The following is a 20,419-nucleotide window of genomic DNA, read 5'->3' as shown; positions in this document are numbered from 1 at the left end:
GTCCACTCATTTAGTGGTTGTAACTTGTACGTACTGGTACGGTACATCAGTACATGCAGATGATATTTTTATGGAAAATACCAAAAAGTCCCGACTAAAAATTCATGAGTTAATTGAACATAAACTCTCGAATTGTTTAAAAAACCATTGTGTTAAAACAATTAGCAAGAACCCCCTATGTTATATTTTACATAGCACACTGCCCCTTTTTTTCGTTTTTTCCTCTTCACTTAGATGAAATGACAAAATTACCCTGAATTCAAAACGTCACTGGAAGAGTGCCACGGTGAGAAAGACACCGGAGATGGTGTGAAGATGGTTGCCGGTTGGAGTGACGTTTGTGGTTTGATTAGGGAAGATGGACTTTTCGGAAATGGGAAGGATTGAATTGCAAATTTTTGAAAACTTCATTTTGGGTCATATAGTATTTTGGGGTGAATTTGTAATTTTAGAAATTTATAATTTAGAGGGTATCTTGGTCTTTTTGGGTCAAAAATACACTATCAGTTGCACAATCCGCGCGTGCAACACACGATAAGCTGTGAAGGACCTTATTGCCTTTGATTAATTTTCATAGGGGGGTTCTTGCTAGTTTTTTTAACACTGAGCGTTTTTTCAACAATTTGAAAATACACAGAGATGTTCATATATCGAAAAAATCTGACAGTGATGTTCTCACTTTCAAGACTTTTCAAGTCTGCATGGATAATCTTGTTATTGTTGAGAAACTAATGAATAATATAGAAGAAGTGGAGAACAAAGTAGGGAGAATATGAAATATGTTATTCAATATAAATCATTATAATACTTGTCATGAAGTAATAGTACTATAATTAACTCAAACCTTCATATATATCAATGAACCACAAACTGAATAGCTCTTTCAAGTACTTATATACTACTCATATATCAAGGTTTGAGCTTTATACTTTGAATTTATGTCCTCGATGTAGGCCTCAAGCTTTTATAATTGGTACTTAATCATGAAACAAATAGTACTATATATATAAATGAGAATAGTTCTTTAATATACTACTCAAATCTTCGATTCAATTCATTGCACGTGCTCGATTTGGGCTTCAACCCTCAATATATAATAAAAATCGTTATGTACTTTGATCATGAAAGAATAGTACTATAAATGAGAAATAGTACTCATTAACTCAGATGTTCAAGGGTCTTATCATTTAGACTTAGAGTCTTATTATATCCAATCGAGATTTCTAATCTCGTATTTAATCTAGGCTCTAGGCCTATAATCGTCCCTTTTGTTTTTAGAACGTCATGTCATCTCAAAAAAAAAAGGGACAGCTCTAGCAAAGCTGAGTATTTTAAGCATATCTCTCTCGATCGAGATCCATAATGGGATCATCAATAGGTATTATGGATTGATAATAGTGGGAGTGGAGGTGATTGATGATGGTGAGTAATGGTGGTCATCCACACCTTTAAGAATTCATAACAGTTATATACATTCACCGAAAAAGATAAAAGTAATAATTATTTCAGGCTTCAATGCCCGAAACCGAAGTACAAAATTCGGAATCCGTTGCCAGAATGGCTTCTGTTTCGGGCATTGAAGCTCCCATTTATTTGTGTTAAAAATTATTTAACAATTATCTAGTTAAATACTAATGTTAAAATAATAGCTTTTTAATACTCTGAAACGTAAAAATTTGAAACACATGAAGTTGATCATCCTGTAAGGATCATTGCAGAGTACATGCTGTTAGCTAGAGAAAATGAATATGAATACGTAACTGCCCTCGACTCTGACTTTTCTTCCTCTTCGTGGTGCTCATCAGCCTTTTCCTATGGCATCAACGGATTCCCAGAACTCTCACACAAATGAGAACCAAAACTCGGATTTACTGATGTTGGAAAACAAAGAAAATTAAAAGTATGGCCGCGTCTACTTGCAATACTATTTCCATTAAGTGCAAGATCAAAATAAAAAATAAAATTCAATGTACAAATTCTATAATATAATACCCTTATTTTTAAATAAATAAATAAATAAAACCAAATTGATTCAATACCATAAACTTTAAACTATGCTATGGAATGATAACACACCTACGCTAATGATGTAAGAGTAACAACCACTAACATAGATATCTGAGAATAGAACAAGTAAAGCACGAAACGAGTAAGAACGATTGGCACTCCTTTCGTCTAAAGAATGAACAAGTTTTAGGGAATATCAATTCCAGTCTTCGGTTATGATTCTAAATGCGACCAAAACTTATCTTCTCTTTTTTTTTTACCCATTCCATTTCTTTATATCTTGTTCGTTTATGCAATATAGAATTTCATCAAAAACATATAATACAAGAAAAGTTATTAAATATCATCTCGTGCACCACCACTTATATCAATGTATATATATCTACAAAATTAAATAAAAATAGAAAATCAAAAGAAAACAAGAAAGAGGTTCAGGGGAATACAAAAGCGACGGTGTTTATCTTAAAAAAAAGGGGGGATTTCGGATAACTTACAACAGAGTTTGCCATTTTCTCTTTATACAGAAGCGCCGTCCCATTTTTCATTCCTTCGCCTCGTTCTTACATGTTAAACAAAACAAAAGAAAGAGTTTACAACAAAGGAAACCACAATAAATATATGCATACACTAGATACAGACAGAGAAGTTTCAAATTTTGTTTCTAAGGATTTAATCCTAAAAATAAAAATATAACAGATATAAGTGAAATGCTGCTGAGCTTGATCAGTAGCAAAACAAACATGTTATTTCACAATTTATCAAAATAGTAAAAGAAGGTTGATGTAAATCAACAAAGATTCGTTTCTCACCAAGTTTCAACTTGAAAGTTGGGACCAACCAAGCTCTCCAAGTTTTCTTTACTCTCTTGGAAAACTTGAGCTCGAACTCGAATGCCTGAATTGCCAAGCTCCTCTTGTTCATCCAATATTCTTTTAGCAGAAATGACAGCTGCGTCGCTACAAATCTCCAAATAAATTGATTCAAGCGATGATATTTCTCCAATACACGAAGGGATCTCCTCCAACTTATCCAAGTACTGAAGATCAAGATGCTCAAGGCGTGGAAAGTGGGTGCTGTCTGTCGTCCAACATTCTAGGTCCCGACACCCGAATATTTGCAAGAATATTAGGCTGCAGAACTGCCCTTCAGCTGTTTCCCACTCGGGTCCCACAAAAGAATTTTCCTTCAGTTTGAGGACTTGAAGATTGGGTAACAAGCCTATCTTCGTCTTCATGTCTTCCCAGTACTGATTGGTCCCGTACAAGGTCAACTTCTTGAGCGAATTCGGGAGGATCAAGTTCTGCATCAAATCATTCCGGTTTGGCTTCTTTATTAGGGAATATAAGGAGAAACGCAAGGACTCGAGTTTACATAGACGGCCAAGGTTGTTGAGACAGTAACTTGAAAATCCCTCAAATTCATTGCAACATATCTGTAGTTTATTGACATTGGGGATTCTCTTAACCACCTCTTCTCCACATCTGAAATTCCTTATTTCCAAGAGTGTCTGTAGGTTCCCCAAAACAAACTCGTCATCTTGCCCACCGGGAGGAGGATCGGGCATTTCAAGTTGATCGAACTGCACATGCCTAAGTTGAGGCATCTTCCAAATTTCAGGTGGTGCAACAGCATCATCGATACCCTTGACGATTAAAGTCTGCAGATTCCAAAGGAGATACACTGAAGAAGGAAACGTGGGAATTTGACGCCAATCAGCTCCGATAGCAAGGAACCTCAAGTTAACTAGCCGAAAAACATCTTCTAGGGAATAACTGTTCTCTTCGTAAGAATATAAATTTTCATCGACTGCTTTCAGCACCCTCAACAATCTAAAACTAGGCGATGGTAATACTCCTTGAGATTCCCAAATAAAAGAACGGGCAAGGGGCGTATGCCGAATTTTGCCCGACTGTCTCTTAGCGTCAATACTTGCTCTCTTGGTACCCAATAAAGAAGAGTTTCCATTATTAGAAACACCAAAACCAAAGGAAGGACTGTCATGTTTAGCAATCGACATTTGTTGAAACGAGCTAAAAACTGCCTCCTCCACATGTTCTTTCTTCCCCTTATCATCGGCTTCTTCCACCTCCTTGTCCTCTGACGAAGATTCACCACTTGGCTCATCGACCTTATTTTCAGATTTGATGTCGTCAATTTTTTCACATTCCTTACTCTTAGATGAAGTGTGAGGAACCAAGCTGGTAGCGGGAGATGGAGCTAAAGCAGATGCAGTTGATATTTGATGGCGACGTACTTTCACAACTCTTCCAGTCGCAAGAACTTGTTTGGAACCAGTACTAGACCCGTCTTTAGTAATTGCTCCAAATGAGAAAGAATCGCCAGAGAAAGAATTTAGGCCGCTGAATTCCCACCTTCCATCTTTAGTAAAACGTGCAGCTTCTGCATTCTTTTCAATTGTTGCCTCTTCCGCATGTTCATTGTCCTTCTTATCATCAACTTCTGTAGGTTTTTTCACCCCATCCCCAGAATTCCCACCTTCTCCCACATCCTTGTCAGCATTTGATTGGGCGTTCGAGTCACCAATCTTGCTTTCACCACCCTTTGACTCGTCCACCTTATTTTCAGATTTGATGTCGTCAATTTTCTCACTTTCCTTACTCTTACATGAAGTGTGAGGAACCAAGCTGGTAGCGAGAGATGGGGCTAAAGCAGATGCAGTTGATATTTGATGGCGACGTACTTTCACAACTCTTCTAGGAGCAAGAACTTGTTTGGAACCAGTACTAGACCCATCTTTAGTAATTGATCCAAATGAGAAAGAATTTAGGCCGCTGAATTCCCACCTTCCATCTCTAGTAAAACGTGCAGCTTCTGCATTCTTTTCAATTGTTGCCTCTTCCGCATGTTCATTGTCTTTCTTATCATCAACTTCTGTAGGTTTTTCCACCCCATCCCCAGAATTCCCACCTTCTCCCACATCCTTGTCAGCATTTGATTGGGCATTCGAGTCATCAATCTTGCTTTCACTACCCTTTGACTCGTCGACCTTATTTTCAGATTTGATGTCGTCCACTTTTTCAGTTTCCTTACTCGTAGGAGGAACCAAGCTAGTAGCGGCAAAATGATTTGCAGCAGAAGAGGCAGTTGATGTTTGCTGGCGACTTCTAGTAGCAAGAACCTCTTCGGGTGCCTTCTTAAACGTGCCCGTCTCATTATCAGATTTTTCTTCGGAGAGATAATACTTATTCGATGAAAAATAAAATGTATTCGGAGCAAATGAGAGATAATCCTTCTTCGATGAAACAACAAATGGATTCGGAGCAAATGAAGCAGGGGGAACCAAGCGAACAGGTGCAAAAGGGTTTAGTGCAAACGTTGGGGCTGAAGCAAATGCAGATAATGTTTGCCGGCGACGTACTTCCACAATTCTTCTAGAAGCAAGAACATCTTCGGGCGCCTTTTTGAAGGTACCCATCTCATTATCAGATGTCTTTTCCGGCAGGGCGTGATGGACTTGAGGCAGATAATCCTTTTCTGGTGTGCTTCCATGAATAACAATGACGCGGCGTTGCGTATCTATGCCTTGTGGAATTTTGAGGTTATGCGTTCTTGCGACGTAAAGGAACTTCTTTCTCTGAGCTTCTCTCAAGCATAGTTCCCTCAAGAGATCATGGATGTTGCAATATTTAATTTTCCCACTAGACCCCCTTTTATTAACTAAAACCAGATTTCTGTCACAAAGGTCTTCTAAATACTCTCTCGAAACCACTTCCAAGCTTTTGCCACTAATTGGTTTCACAAATCCTTCAGAAACCCATAGTTTTACGAGCCACGAGACACGGATTTTCCGGTCTTCAGAAAAAACTCCCATATACAGAAAACATGGCTTTAGATGTACCGGCAACTGGTGGTAACTCAATTGTAATACTTTAAAGCAACGCTCGTTGTCTTCCAAATTCACAATTGAGCTTAAATTTTCTGAAATATATTCCCAATGTTCTCTTGTGGGCTTCGACTTCGCTAGAAGTCCTCCAATCACAACGATCGACAGAGGAAGTCCTTTGCAATTTTTCGCAATCTTCTTTCCTATTTTCTCCAATTCTGTACGAGGGGGACAATCTTCTTCTTCAAATACATACTTGCACAATAGATCCCAACTTTTATCCTCGTCTAGGAAATCCATCACGAGGCCATGAGAGCCAATTAACTGAAAAACAATGTTCGATAGCCTAGTGGTTATCATTATTCGACTTCCTTGACCATTGTCTGGAAAGAAGATTTGTACTTTATCCCACACATCAACACTCCAAATATCATCCATTACAATCAAATATCTCCTACCCCATAAACTCTTGTGTACTCTTTCACCTAATTCATCTTCTCTCTTCGCACTCAGGATTTCGCGGCTCTCAACTTTGCTTATACAAAGAAGAATTTCTATAAGAATATCTTGCACACTGTAGTTTTGAGATATTGCAACCCAAGCACGAATATCAAAGTGTTGCATAATGAGTGGGTTCGTGTAAGCATTTCTAGCAAGAGTAGTCTTACCAATGCCGCCCATGCCAACAATCGGGATGATCCAACTATTCGATTGTTGTCCAGTGAGCTTGTCCATGACTTCGATCAAGAGATCATCAAAACCAATCATGCTTTTCTGCTTCGTTGTTAAAGGAGAGCTTGATGAACCAAGATTTGAAGAATTTCTGCCAATATTCTGTTTAATCTCCATAACCTCTTTCTTGATAAAACCCATTTCTTGGATCACATTTTCTAGACCTTGAAATAACTCCTCGGGGCTCATTTGTTTGCCATGAATTTGATCAACAATTCGGGTTTCGATTATATCTTCCGCCGCATGAGCTGCATTTGCAATGCGACTTTCCAAAACATCCGCTGCTTCTTTGCTGCTGATGCTGCCGCCGCAGAAATAACCTTCAAGAAAATCTTGGAAGAAATTGACGTTGTCGGTGAGAGAATTAACCTGGTTTTGGTGAAAAGAAATTGGTGGGCAAGGATGAAGCTGAATCTGTTCGATAATATGCTTGAGAGAAAGTAGAGCTGCGTAAGCCGCCATCTCTAACTTGCACTCTCTTTTCAGCCAACCAAATCTCTCTCTCTCTCTAACTCGCACTAGATATTTTACATATATATGGAAGGAACAAATTAAGCGAGATATTGACAAGCAGATTTCCAGCCATTGATTTGAGGAGTCCTCCTTTCTAAGAGCATCTCCAACCGAACACCATAACACCACTTTTTCATCTAATTTAGGTGTTTTTAGCCTCCCACCCAAAATTCCTATATCACCATTACACCTAAAATTATAGAGATTTGGTTTTAGCCTCCAACCGTGGTCAACCCCCATATCACCAAATACCCAAATCCTATTTTTCCACCAAATTTTTTGGTGAAGAAATTTTCATCTCCCACCGGTCCACCATTTTCCTATTTTTTCCACCAAATCCTATTTTTCCTACCAAATATAGAGGTGAAAATAGGATTTGCCGTAATTAACACCATTTTATTAAGTACCATATAAAATGACGATTTTAACTAATTGCACCCGATTACCAACTTATTATCATGTTTATCGTAAATACATTGGTATTAATTATTAGGGTAAATTCCACTTTACCCCTTTGTACTCTGCCCAAGAACCACTTTACCCCCTCGTACTCTTAATTTCGTCGATTTACCCCCTTGTACTTGTACAATTTCCCAATACAATCCTCTTCATCAACTTTTTTCGATTTTGACTCTGACGCCATTTGGTCAAGAGTCAAAATATTGACGTAAATATTGAATTTTTTCGATTTTGACTCTCGAGATTAGAAAAGAGAAAGTTTCACACATTCATATATTTTTTTCTTTGCACTGGGTGGAATCGATCAATTTTTGGGTCTTGATTTTTAGTAAGTTAGGGGTTCAATTTGGGGATATCTTGGAAGGGGAAGTGGTGGGAGAAGAAGAAATGACAATATTGACGGAGGAGAAACGACGCGTTATAAGCAGTGGTAATTTTGTAATTTACAGAGTTGACCAAATGGCATTAAGAGTCAAAATTGACAAAAAATGAAGGAAAGGGCTGTATTGGGAAATTGTACAAGTACAAGGGGGTAAATCGATAAAATTGAGAGTACGAGGGGGTAAAGTGACTCTCAGGCAGAGTACGAGGGGGTAAAGTGGAATTTACCCTAATTATTAAATTAGGTTTTAAAATATAAATACATTTGTTATTATTAACAAAACATTAACTCTAAAAATATAAATATGCTTATTTTTAATTAATTTGTTTATTTTGTTGGTATCAATGTTTATTAGTTCATTTCTTTAATTGATATTAATAAAATACGCTAAAAAACGCAGTGGATATAGAAACGCTTATATTTTTGATGATACTCAATTTCCCACAAACCTTGACTATGAAAGTTCGTCCTCTATCCCGCCTGTTGAGCTTTTGAGAGATTTTAATAATACGGAATATGTTAGTTTTCTTGGTCGACATCGAAATCTGATAAATCAAGGAAAACACAATGAATTAAGAAGGAGACTGGTAGCACACTTGTGGGATAAACGTGCTCAAATCGGTGATGTTGAAGATTATGATGGTGATGATGATGATAATAATGGTGAATGAGATTTTTTTTATGATTTCAAATTGATTTATGTTGTAATATTTTATTTATGCAATAATTTATGAGATTATTGTTTATGTATGATTTTATTATATTTAAAATAATTTGAGTTCATGTTATTTCATGTTTAGACAATTTTTTAAGATTAATAACATAATTTTTAAATTATTTAGTTGAGAAAATTTATTACTTAGCATTGGTTCTATAATTAATATTTAGGAAATAAAATATTATAAAATTACGATTAACATTAGATTTATAGTTTTGGGGTATATATGGTGAAATGCCATTGGAGACCAAACCAAATTCCATTTCCTATAAGTGGTGAAATGGTGAAATATTATTATTTTAATATTTGGTCTAAATTTTAGTGATACCCATTGGAGACCAAAACCACCATTTTTCCACTAAAAATGGTGGAAGAGTAAAATGGTGTGATACCGGTGGGAGATGAACCCATTTTTTCACCACCATAAATAGGATTTGGTGAAAAAATGGCGAAACCGGTTGGAGATGCTCTAAATAAGTCCCACAAAACACTAAGAAATAGCAGTAGGTTCATCCCTAAAATCATCATTTGTGATATCCCTGACATTTTTATTTCAAAATTGCCCCTCCTTTATATAAACTAGGCTATTGCATCAATGATTATGCGGACTGCGTTTATCAATTTCGGATTGCATTTAACATTTTTTTTAAAAAAAATTATACTTTTAATTAAAAAAAAATCACTTTCTTTTTATAATATTTTTTCCGAAAAGTTTACTACGTCGAATATGACTAATTGGCTATAGTCAATTGTAGTCACGTTCTTTCTTTTTATTGCCGTTTTTTACATTTTCAACTTTAAAAAATATTCCTCATACAATCAATTATATCCCAATCCAATAATTGAAAAGGACCGAATATCGTCGATTATGTAAAACAAATATAATCCACACCACAAACTAAATAATTATTATTAAAAAAAATACTATTATAATTAACTTGTAGCTTGCAATAAGATCAAATACAATCACATGCATACATTTTTTCAAGAACAATTATCAGCGTAAATATGAATATGACTATAGTTATATATAGTCAACTACAGACATTTTGGACGGGAATATAGATCGAATTGCCGATGTCCTCCAAATCCTTCCAACAAGCAAAAACCTTCTCTCTTTTCCCTTCCAAATTGAATCGCAACTTGAAACCAAACTCAGTTACAGAAAAATAATAACAAAAATAGAAAGAATAGAACACATATGACACCACCACCACTAACTTACACACGCCACGACTCAAGGGGATCACACACAACATTTTTCTCTCCCTTCCACGTGCATAAATGTGATTCGTTAATCTTCAGGGTTGATTTTGCACATGGTCTAGAAAGACGGCGGTGGTGGTGCAAATCTGGAAGGATATTGGCCACGGTGGTCTAAAATTTGGAAGGAAGGCACCGGTGGTGGTGAAAATCGATGATATGGTGAGATGGAGAAGAGAGAAGATAGAACAGTTTGCAAGTGGTTAGATTCATTTTTATTAAGAGTATTTTTGTTTTCACACACAAGTCCAAGGGGTCTCACTAATTTAAAATGAAATTTTGGTCTAGGAAAAAGTCTTTAAAGTGAAATGTGTTTAGTTCAATATATTTTCTAAACAAGGGTGTATTGCATACTACCCCTTAATTAAACTTATATAGGGAAAATTATGAGAAACCCCCCTAAGGTAAAGCCTAATTACGAAAATGCCCTCATGTTTGGATAGCTATAAAAATCTCCCTATGACCAGTGGTTTAAACTCACATAAAATGCATTTTGTTTATTTTACCCTTCTGGCCTTTATAAAAAATAAAGGATAAATTACAAGAACCTCCTTGAGGTATCTAATTACGAAAATCCCCCAATATAATGTGATATTATGAAAACCTTATGAGGTATGTTGCCGGAGAATTATGCGAGAAGCTTGTTCGAGTTATTAAAAACTTATTTAATAATAATGACATATTTGTAACATAGACTTGATTTTATAGAATAAAAATTATAAAAATATGTAAAATCAATTTTATTGCAAAAGAAGAATTGACTGGTGTGGAACTGACAAGTAAAAGTTGGCGGTGGAGGGGACGAGAAGAGCGGAGGAGGCGGGTGGTGAAAGGAAGGGGCGGCGGCGGCGTGAGTTTGGTGGTGGCGATGATTTCAATGGGGAAGAAGAATTTTGGGGAAGACATGTTCTTTCTCTCTGTTTGGAGGCGGCGGCTTGACGAGGTGATTGCCGGTAGTGGCGATGGGAGTTTGCCGCTGGTCATGGGAATTTCAATGGGGGAAGAAGAAATTTGGGGAAGACACAATTTTCTCTCCTTTCTTTTCATTTTCCTTTGTTTTTTCCATAAAAAAATGTGTTTTTTTCTTTATTTAAGAAATTTTAAAAATTCCAATTTGATTCAAAGTTTGGGATTAATTATATTCAAATCCAATTAGAGTTTATGTTTGGGAAAATTACACTTCAGTTCCCTAATTTAAGTTTCAGAAGTCAAGTAAAATTGCAATTTGACCTCTATTATATATGGGAAAATTTGACAAACCCCCCTCATCACACAAGTGTAGTTACAACTAGGGGTGTAATGAGACGAGCCGGCTCGCGAGCTTCCGAAGCTTGCTCGAAAAAAGCTCGTACGCGAGCTCGAGCTCGAGCTCACGAGCCCGAGCTTTTCGACGAGTCGAGCTCGAGCTTCATTTCAGTTGTTCGACAGCTCGCGAGCAGGCTCGCGAGCTTTACCTTTTCTCTATATTTTAATATATATTAATAATATATAATAATGGATATTATTAATAATAAATAAAACAAGAATAATATTACTTTTTTAATTGAAAAAATAAATTTGATGGATGGATTTTTGGTTGTGGCGAGCTCGAGCTCGAGCTCGGGCTCATTTCGTATACGAGCTCGAGCGCGAGCTCGAGCTCCTTAGAAACACAAGGAGCTCGAGCTCACGAAATAAGGCGAGCTCGGCTCGTTTACACTCCTAGTTACAACAGACCCAAATTTATTTCACATTTTTAAGATAAATCCAAAACAATTTTTATTAATAAAAATAATTAATTATCACCATTATACGCCTCATTAGTTTATATATATATATATATATATGTATGTATATGTGTGTGTGTGTGTAGAGATATGTAGGTGCAACACTTCAACTTAAAACCAAGCTCAAATTTTGAAAACATTAGGGCAGAGAAGACGCAAACATCAAGACGGAGGACTTAATTTCCACCGTTATTTTGCTGAATAAAATGCTGATAATATTACTTCAAACAACATTTGTAAAGATACACAATCATAATTCATCAAATTCAGATCATTTAATGCTAATTATTTTCATCATCTTCATTATTTATTTGAACTCCACTTTCTCTGACACACACTCACACTCTCTCTCTCACTCACACACACACACACACACACACACACACACTATAGTGGCAATTCTTTCACTCATTCCATTCTTGACAATCTCCATATTAATCCAATTGGCGGACTCAGCCACGCATGGGAGACGTACAAGTCCTGAAGCAGCTTAAGAGTACAATCACACAAATCTCAGTTCCACCTTCACGCGTTGATTCATGGGACTTTTGTTCATATGATAAGTTTATAGTGAATTTTTGTAATGAAAACTGTTAATTTCATAGTGATTTTCGTTAATTACGGAGTGGTTTTCATCAATTACAAAGTGGTTTTTGTTAATTGATAAGTTTATAGTGAATTTTTGTAATGGAATTTGTTAGTTATATAGGGATTGATTTTGATTAATTACAGAGTGATTTTCATTAATTACAGAGTGGTTTTCATTACAGAGTGGTTTTCGTTAATATATAAGTTTTTAGTGAATTTTTGTAATGTAACTTGTTAATTACATAGTGGTTTCCATTAATTATAGAGTGGTTTTTGTTAATTGACAAGTTTTTAGTGAATTTTTGTAATGAAATTTGTTAATTACATAGTGATTTTTGTTAATTTACAGAGTGATTTTCATTAATTATTGAGTGGTTTTTAATTACATGGAGATTTTTTGATAAGTTAATAATGGATTTTCGTAACAGAATACTATAATCACATAGTAGTTTTTGGTAAGTTTATAGTGGATTTCAATTTGTTAAAAATAATTTTTTTATAAATTTTACTTTAAAAAAGAGATGTATAAAAAAATCATTTAAAAAATTAAAAAAAATGATAAAGCTTAAACATAAATAAAAAAATTCCAATTAAATAATTAATGGAAGGAGAAAGTGACGTGATACAGGAGAGAATAAGGGGATGGTGGGGAGAAAATAAGAGGATTTGAATCTACCAAACAAATAATGGATTTTTCAAAATAATATAATATGGAAATTTTCAATAATATTAAATAGGGACATTTTGGATAATTCGAGCCAATTGAGTTTATAACAAATATCAATTAAAAAAACATTGGATTTATCAAGAAGTCAAAATTCAATAAGGGTGTTTGACAAATAGCCCCATGATATATTAATTCTAATTCTATGTTATTAATTGAAGGGTAGTATAGTTACTTACACAATGGGTATGTGCGAATAATTCTAGGGGGGAAAATGCAATACACCCCTTATTTAGAAAATATTTTGAATTAAACCCAATTGACTTTAAAGACTTTCCCCATAACCCAAATTCCAATCTAAATTAGTGAGACCCCCCTTACCAGCCATGATAGGACTAAAGTGCCCTTATGTGTTAGGTTTTTAACGTAATACAATTTTTATTTCTCTCTCTTTCATTCTCTCCCTCTCGCTCTCGTTCACAGTTTATTTCTTCGTCTTCTTCTTCTTTTCTTTTTTTTTTTTCCTTCTTCTTCGGATCTGAAACCGCCGCCGCCGGAGCTAACAACATCCTTCGAACGCCGCCGGTCGAAATCCGCTGCAGGAGGCCCTCCTCCGCCGATGTTGGAGATTGTCTCCCCCCTCGTCCAACACCACCACATCGACGCATGGTACAATTGGCGGCGACGTCTCCCCCACCTTGTCGCCGCCTCCGTCGGGTGCGTGATTTCTACATGGTGACTCCTCTTCTCTCAACGCGGAATACCAATGTATTATATTAATTGGTAAATTTTATTTTTTCTCGAATTAATTGTCGAACTAACAATAGAATATGTTATGGATCTGAATTTTGAGTTCTATTATTTGTTTGTTATGAACGAATACATTGATTTTCAATTATTCTGGATTTTATTGATTTTTGTGTTATTCTGTATATATTTTGAATGTGTAGATCTGGAAAACTCATTGAATTACAAGACTAGTCGGTTGTAGTGCAATGTATTTACAGAGTAGTCATATTTGACAGAGTAGTCATGTTTAATAGCTTAGTTATATTTGTCATTTTTTTTGGTAGTGCTGCATATGTTCTGTGTAGTCATATTTGACAGAGAAGATCAAACGGAAGATTAAGTGCAGTCAGTGCAACCGAGTTGGCTACCGCAACAAAAAAACATGTTCGATAGCCATTGTTGGAGGATCACATTAGTTATTTTTGTTTTTTTATAGTCATTTTTTTTTTCCGTTTACAATGTATTTTGCTATTAATGTTGCAATCCTTTTCAAGTGTTGATTACGTGCAGTCACATTAAGCAGGACCTAGTCACATAATAGTCATATTCCTACTGTCCTGCTCAGTCACTGTTATAAAACTGTAGTCACATAATAGTCATATTCTCACTGTTTTGTTAAGAATTATGCTTCTACGGTCTGTTAATTACAATGTTTTATAAAACACAATCACATTCACATAATAGTCATATTCTTACTGTTATCTTAATAATTATGCTTCTACAGTATGTTAATTACACTGTTATACACAACGTAGTCATATAATAGTCATATTTTCACTGTTCTGTTAATGGCTACATAGAGATTCGAATGTGACTACTTCAAATCAAAACCGGAGACTTGAATATGACTAGTAGGGGTTATGGATGTATGACGTTGTACCAAATATTTTCGATTTTTTGGTATGTGACTGCAGTTTCGAAGCAAAAAAAAATTGATTTGGGGGAGTTTTCAATTTAGGGGAATTTTCACTTTCGTGCATCTCCTTCAACGAATTTTATGTAACTGAAATGATTTGTGCAGGCACATATTAAAGAGTCAGGCACATTTTTTACCATTCTTCAAAAAACAAAAAGTGAAAAAACTCAAAAACTCTCTCAACCTTTCGATTTTCTTTCGCAAAGCCCGTGCAAATCGTCAACAGATCGGAGGTAATTTTTACGTTTTTACGATCCTCTTGTTATGTAGATTACGAATCCGAAAAAAAAAACGAAAAAATCGGACTTTGGCCTGCTCGTGTGAATTTACACGAGCGCATCCACTGCGCTCGTGTAAATCCACACGAGCAGGCCTTGTTAATTTTTTTTTTAATTGCTCGTGTGATTTCACACGAACAGAGACGTTCTGCTCGTGTGATTTCACACGAGCATACCTTCTCTGGTCGTGTGAAATCACACGAGTGGGTTAAAAAAAACAAATTTTTTAGAATTTTTTTTAAAAAAATTAAATAGCTCGTGTGATTTTAAACGAGCAGGTGCCACCTGTTCGTGTAAAATCGCACGAGAGAATATTAAAAAAAAAAAATTGTTAATGTGCTCGTGTGAATTTACGCGAGCACTTGGCAAGTGCTCGCGTAAATTCACACGAGCACCATGAATAAAAAAAAAAATTCATCTCCTCGTGTGAATTTACACGAGCACTTGCCAAGTGCTCGCGTAAATTCACACGAGCAGATAAGGTTGTGGGAAAAAACGAAAAACTTATAGGATTGGGTAGGAATAGTACAAAAGGTAACTAGTTATGGTAAAAAGGTAAAAAATCATGGTAAAAAAATGCATGAATGTTTAATTTGGCCTGCGTATATTATTACCCATTTGGGGGAGTTTTCAATTTAGGGGAATTTTCACTTTCGTGCATCTCCTTCAACGAATTTTATGTAATTTGATTTTTTTTTAATTTGGAAGCAATTTTGATAGGAAAGCAGATATTAATAGGGATTTAGGCCCCCGTATTATTAGGGATTTCGAAATTAATAGGGTTTTATCTATCCTACACCCGGTGAAGGTTACACCGGGTGATTTTTCACCGTTGATCTACACACACCAATGTGGGTGTGGGTGTGTGTGTGTGTTTGTGTGTATATTAATGGTAAAGATCTACCCGGTGTATTTTACCCGGTGTAGGATCTCAAAAGCCAATTAATAGAGATTTAGGCGCCCATATTATTAGGGATTTCGAAATTAATAGAGATTTAGGCGCCCATATTATTAGGGATTTCGAAATTAATAGAGATTTAGGCGCCCATATTATTAGGGATTTCAAAAATCATGATTAGGCGTTAAAATTGTGATAATTGCTGCAAGGGCAATACTGGAAATAAATATTCTAGGGGTTTATCGCAAAGAATGAATTATGGTATGGACATATCACTAATTTTTTTATCCATAAGAAGGGGTTATTGCTAATGACCCCATAATTCTAATCTGGTGTTGTGAAATTTGTTTAAGTTTGTGACCGTTAGAACTGAGAAGGATATTTCTCAATGATAGGAATTTCTCTTAATTCGATGAATTTTACCGACGGTAACATTTATAAGACCCGCAAACACAGTTCGATGAATTTCTCTTCTATGGAATTGTTTAAGGGAGATTAGTATATCAGAAGATTTTATTTTATTTTATTTTGATAATAAAAAATCTTCTTGAATCTTGACCAGAAGCATTGTTCTGAAAACCAATTTGATTGCACAGAGAGAGAGTTAGAGATGGCGGCTTACGCAGCTCTACTTTCTCTCAAGCATATCATCGAACAGATTCAGCTTCATCCTCGCCCTCCAATTTCTCTTCACCAAAACCAGGTTGATTCTCTCACCGACAACCTCAATTTCTTGCAAGATTTCCTTGAAGGTTATTCCTGCAGCGGCAGCGGCAGCAGCAGCAGCAGCAGCAAAGAAGCAGTAAATGTGTTGGAAAGTCGAATCGCCGAAGCAGCTCATGCGGCAGAAGATCTAATCGAAACCCGGGTTGTGGATCAAATTGTCGGTGGATCGACTGCTCATGGCGAAAAAATCAGTTCCAGTGACTTCCATCAAGATCTGGAGATGGTAATCCAAGACATGGGTTTCATCAAGAAAGATGCAATGGAGATTAAAGAGAATAATATTGGAATAATCGAAGATCACCTGCACAGAAATTCTTCGACACTTGGTGATGACGGTTCATCAAGCTCACCTTCGACGAGGCAGAACGCCATGGTTGGTTTTGATGATCTCTTAATTGAAGTCATGGATAAGCTCACTGGAGGACAATCTAATCTCTGCATAATCCCGATTGTTGGCATGGGCGGCATTGGTAAGACTACCCTTGCTAGAAATGCTTACCTTAAGCCACTAATTAAGCACCATTTTGATATTTGCGCTTGGGTTACAATATCTCAAAACTACAATGTGCAAGAAATTCTATTAAAAATTCTTCTTTGTATAAGCAAAGCTGGGAGCCGGGAAACATTAAGTGCGAAAAGAGAAGATGAATTAGGTGAAAGAATACACAAAAGTTTATGGGGAAGGAGATATTTGATTGTAATGGATGATATTTGGAGTGTTGAGGTGTGGGATAGAGTACAAATCTTCTTTCCAGACAATGGTAAAGAAAGTAGAATAATGATAACCACTAGGCTATCAGACGTTGCTTTGATTGGCTCGCGTGGCCTTGTGATGGATTTCTTGGATGAGAATAAAAGTTGGGATCTACTCTGCAGATGTGTATTTGAAAAAAAAAAATAGATTGCCCTGTTGAATTGGAGGAAATAGGAAAGATGATTGCGAAGAAGTGCAAAGGACTTCCTTTATCGATCGTTGTGATTGGAGGACTCCTAGCAAAGTCCAAGCCCGCAAGAGAACATTGGGAATATATCTCGGAAAACATAAACTCAATTGCAAACTTGGCAGACAACGAGCGTTGCTTAAAAGTATTACAATTGAGTTATAACGAGTTGCACTTACATCTAAAGCCATGTTTTCTTTATATGGGAGTTTTTCCCGAAGACAGTGACATTCTCGTCTCATGGCTCCTAAAATTCTGGGTTTCTGAAGGATTTGTGAAACCAATTAGTGGCAAAAGCTTGGAGGTTGTTTCGAGAGAGTACTTGGATGACCTTTGCGACAGAAATCTGATTTTGGTTCATGAAAGGGGGTCTAATGGAAAACTAAAGTTTTGCAATATCCATGATCTCTTGAGGGAAGTATGCTTAAGAGAAGCTGAGAAAGAGAAGTTCATTTATGTCACACGACCGCATAACCTTAACATTCCACAAGGCATAAATACGCAACGGCGCATTAGTATTCATCAAAGCTTATCGGAGAAGGAATATCTCCATCAAGTCCTTCACGCCCTGCAATATGTGCCCTTAGCCCGTTCTTTGATTGTCGAAAGTCAAGGAGTTTTGCCACCACTTAATTATTTTAGATTATTGAGGGTGCTGACAGTGCCTGATAAATATTTCTATCCTAATGAAGAGTACAGACAGGGTATTACCCTAGAAGATGTTTTTCAGCTAGTTAACTTGCGTTTCCTTGCTGTCGCGTCTGGTAGGCATCAAAATCCCTGGAGGTTTCCCTCTTCTGTGTGTCTCCTTTGGAATCTACAAACTTTAATTGTTAAGTGTACCATTGGCGTTGTTGCACCATCTGAAATTTGGAAGATGACTCAACTTAGGCACGTCGAGTTCGATGAACTTGATCTGCCCAATCCTCCCATTAGCGGGCAAGACGATGAATTTGTTTTAAGCAACCTACACACGCTCCAGACGATAAGAAATTTCAAATGTGGAGAAGAGATGCTTAAGAGAATCCCCAATATCAAGAAATTGCAAATATGCTACGGTGAGGAAATTGAGGGATGTATTTCAAGTTACTGTCTCAACAATCTTGTCCGTCTACGTAAACTCGAGTCCTTGCACTGCTCCTTTCTTTTAGAAAATGGGCTACAGCGGAATGATTTGCTTCAGAACCTCATCCTCCCCAATTCTCTCAGGAAGTTGACTTTTCTAGGGGCCAAGCTGTGTTGGGAAGACATCACCACAAAGATAGGTTCACTACCCCATCTTCAAGTTCTCAAACTAGCAGCATGTAACATGATCGGAACCGAGTGGGAAACAGTTGAAGGGAAATTCTGCGACCTGAGATATTTACAAATCTTCAAGTGTAGTGATCTGGAATGGTGGACGACAGACAGCTCCCACTTTCCACGCCTTGAGAAACTTCTTCTTCAATACATGGGTAACTTGACGGAGATCCCTTTATGTATTGGAGAAATACCAACGCTTCAATTAATTTATTTGGAGAATTGTAGCGATTCAGCTGTCGTTTCTGCTAAAACGATACTTGAGGAACAGGAGGAGCTCGACAATGTAGGCCTTCGAGTTAAAGTTTACTTACTCCCAAACAACCAATTGCGGAGCCTGGCTAGTCCCAATTTCGAAGTTAAAACTTGGTAAGAACCGAATCTTCTTTGATTTACATCAGGCGCTTTTTTGGTTTTGATGGTTTAGTTAATAATGATGATTATCCTTTCAATTTCGTAACTTTGAGTTGTGCTTCTGATCGAATATCAACGTATACGGATTTATGTTATGTTTCTAAATGTTTAGGATTTAATCCTTTGAAAACAAATATCCCAACTTTCAAGTTCAAACTTGGTGAGAACTGAATCGTCATTGATTTACGCTCTTTTACCGTTTCGATAAATCGTGAAAGGAAAGAATACATCTCTTCCTAGTTTAATTTAGTCAATAATGATTTTTGTCGTTTCAATTTCATAAGATGAGTTTGTTACACTGAGTAGTGAGTACTGATCTAGCTCAGCATTTCACAACATGGGTTTATGTTTTTTTTTTTTTTTTCTGAAGATTAAATCGGTGGAAACATTTTTTTTTTTTGCAAACTTCTCTGTCTATATCTAGTGTATGCACACTTATGTTTGCTTCTATTGTTTTTTGTATTTAACTTTTGTTTGTTTTCTTTAACATGGTGTGTGTACAACCAGCAACATACTTTGAGCGTACATACGTAACATAAATTGGATAATGGAGCTCCGGTCGACGATTGCTTGTCGAGTTATTGAAGTTCGATTGACAATTTGCTATGCTGGATTTACAATTCATTTTTCTTATTTGGTAAATTTTTGAGCTTGTCAACGATTTCTACTTGGTTTTCTTTCATGTAATTTCACTTTAGTGTGCGAGAGAAGTTTGGAGTTTCTTCAAATGTTCATGTTTATTATATGTAAATAAATTGAGTTGAGACTCGAGCGTTGTAAGATTTTCCCTTTTATTTAAATTTTAAATGATTTTGAAGCTGTGTGCTTGAGTTTAATTGATTCAATCGAGACCCGACTGCTGGATTAATTCTACAAATCTTGAAAAGTTTGCAAATGACGAACGATCACGAATTCGTGATCTATTTGCGGTAACTGACTGTTCGAATTGATTTTGATTTTGATTGTACAGCAACTAATATTTCAACTACACAAGTCAATTTTGTTTAAATTAATAAACAGCTACATAAAAGGCTGACACAATCCAGTATTTCAATTAGCTTATCTTGATGAAACAGAGGAATCCCGTCTGAAATATAATAAACAATGCTAGGTGAATTACTTTACGCTTCAATCAAACAGAATTGATACAAACGAAAAATGGATTAACGGAAAATAAATTGTTTCGTGCTACTTTCGAAACTTTTCTTTGATCAATTTAATG

General features: G+C 36.2%; 1 protein-coding gene and 1 pseudogene across 3 annotated transcripts; one reads left to right on the top strand and one right to left on the bottom strand.

The window, feature by feature from the left end:
* Positions 1–1,366: 1,366 nt before the first annotated feature.
* On the bottom strand, positions 1,367–7,159 carry LOC148768156 (uncharacterized). 3 transcript variants are annotated; one of them, XR_016033470.1, is made up of 3 exons: positions 2,817–7,159; positions 2,502–2,566; positions 1,367–1,871 (listed from the first exon to the last, which is right to left on the bottom strand). XR_016033470.1 is itself a non-coding variant. In XM_088822947.1 (2 exons), coding segments are annotated over exons 1-2 (4,230 nt in total). In that variant the 5' UTR covers positions 7,046–7,159; the 3' UTR covers positions 2,010–2,565. The 3 variants fall into 3 exon arrangements, 1 of the variants encoding a protein (XP_088679073.1); XR_016033471.1 differs by having other exon boundaries at positions 1,367–1,812; XM_088822947.1 differs by lacking the exon at positions 1,367–1,871 and having other exon boundaries at positions 2,010–2,566.
* Positions 7,160–16,181: 9,022 nt separating this feature from the next.
* On the top strand, positions 16,182–19,582 carry LOC148768155 (putative late blight resistance protein homolog R1A-3; annotated as a pseudogene).
* The last annotated feature ends 837 nt before the right edge of the window (positions 19,583–20,419 follow it).

The sequence above is a fragment of the Erythranthe guttata genome, chromosome 9 (assembly GCF_056151865.1).
Source record: "Erythranthe guttata isolate IM_541 chromosome 9, IM_541, whole genome shotgun sequence".
Taxonomy (NCBI): Eukaryota; Viridiplantae; Streptophyta; class Magnoliopsida; order Lamiales; family Phrymaceae; genus Erythranthe; species Erythranthe guttata.
Note: the sequence above shows the minus strand (reverse complement) of the source record. Positions and strands in the feature narration are given on the sequence as shown.

Coding starts and splice junctions, on each gene's coding strand:
- LOC148768156 (XM_088822947.1), bottom strand. CDS start 7,045: ATGGCGGCTTACGCAGCTCTACTTTCTCTCAAGCATATTATCGAACAG.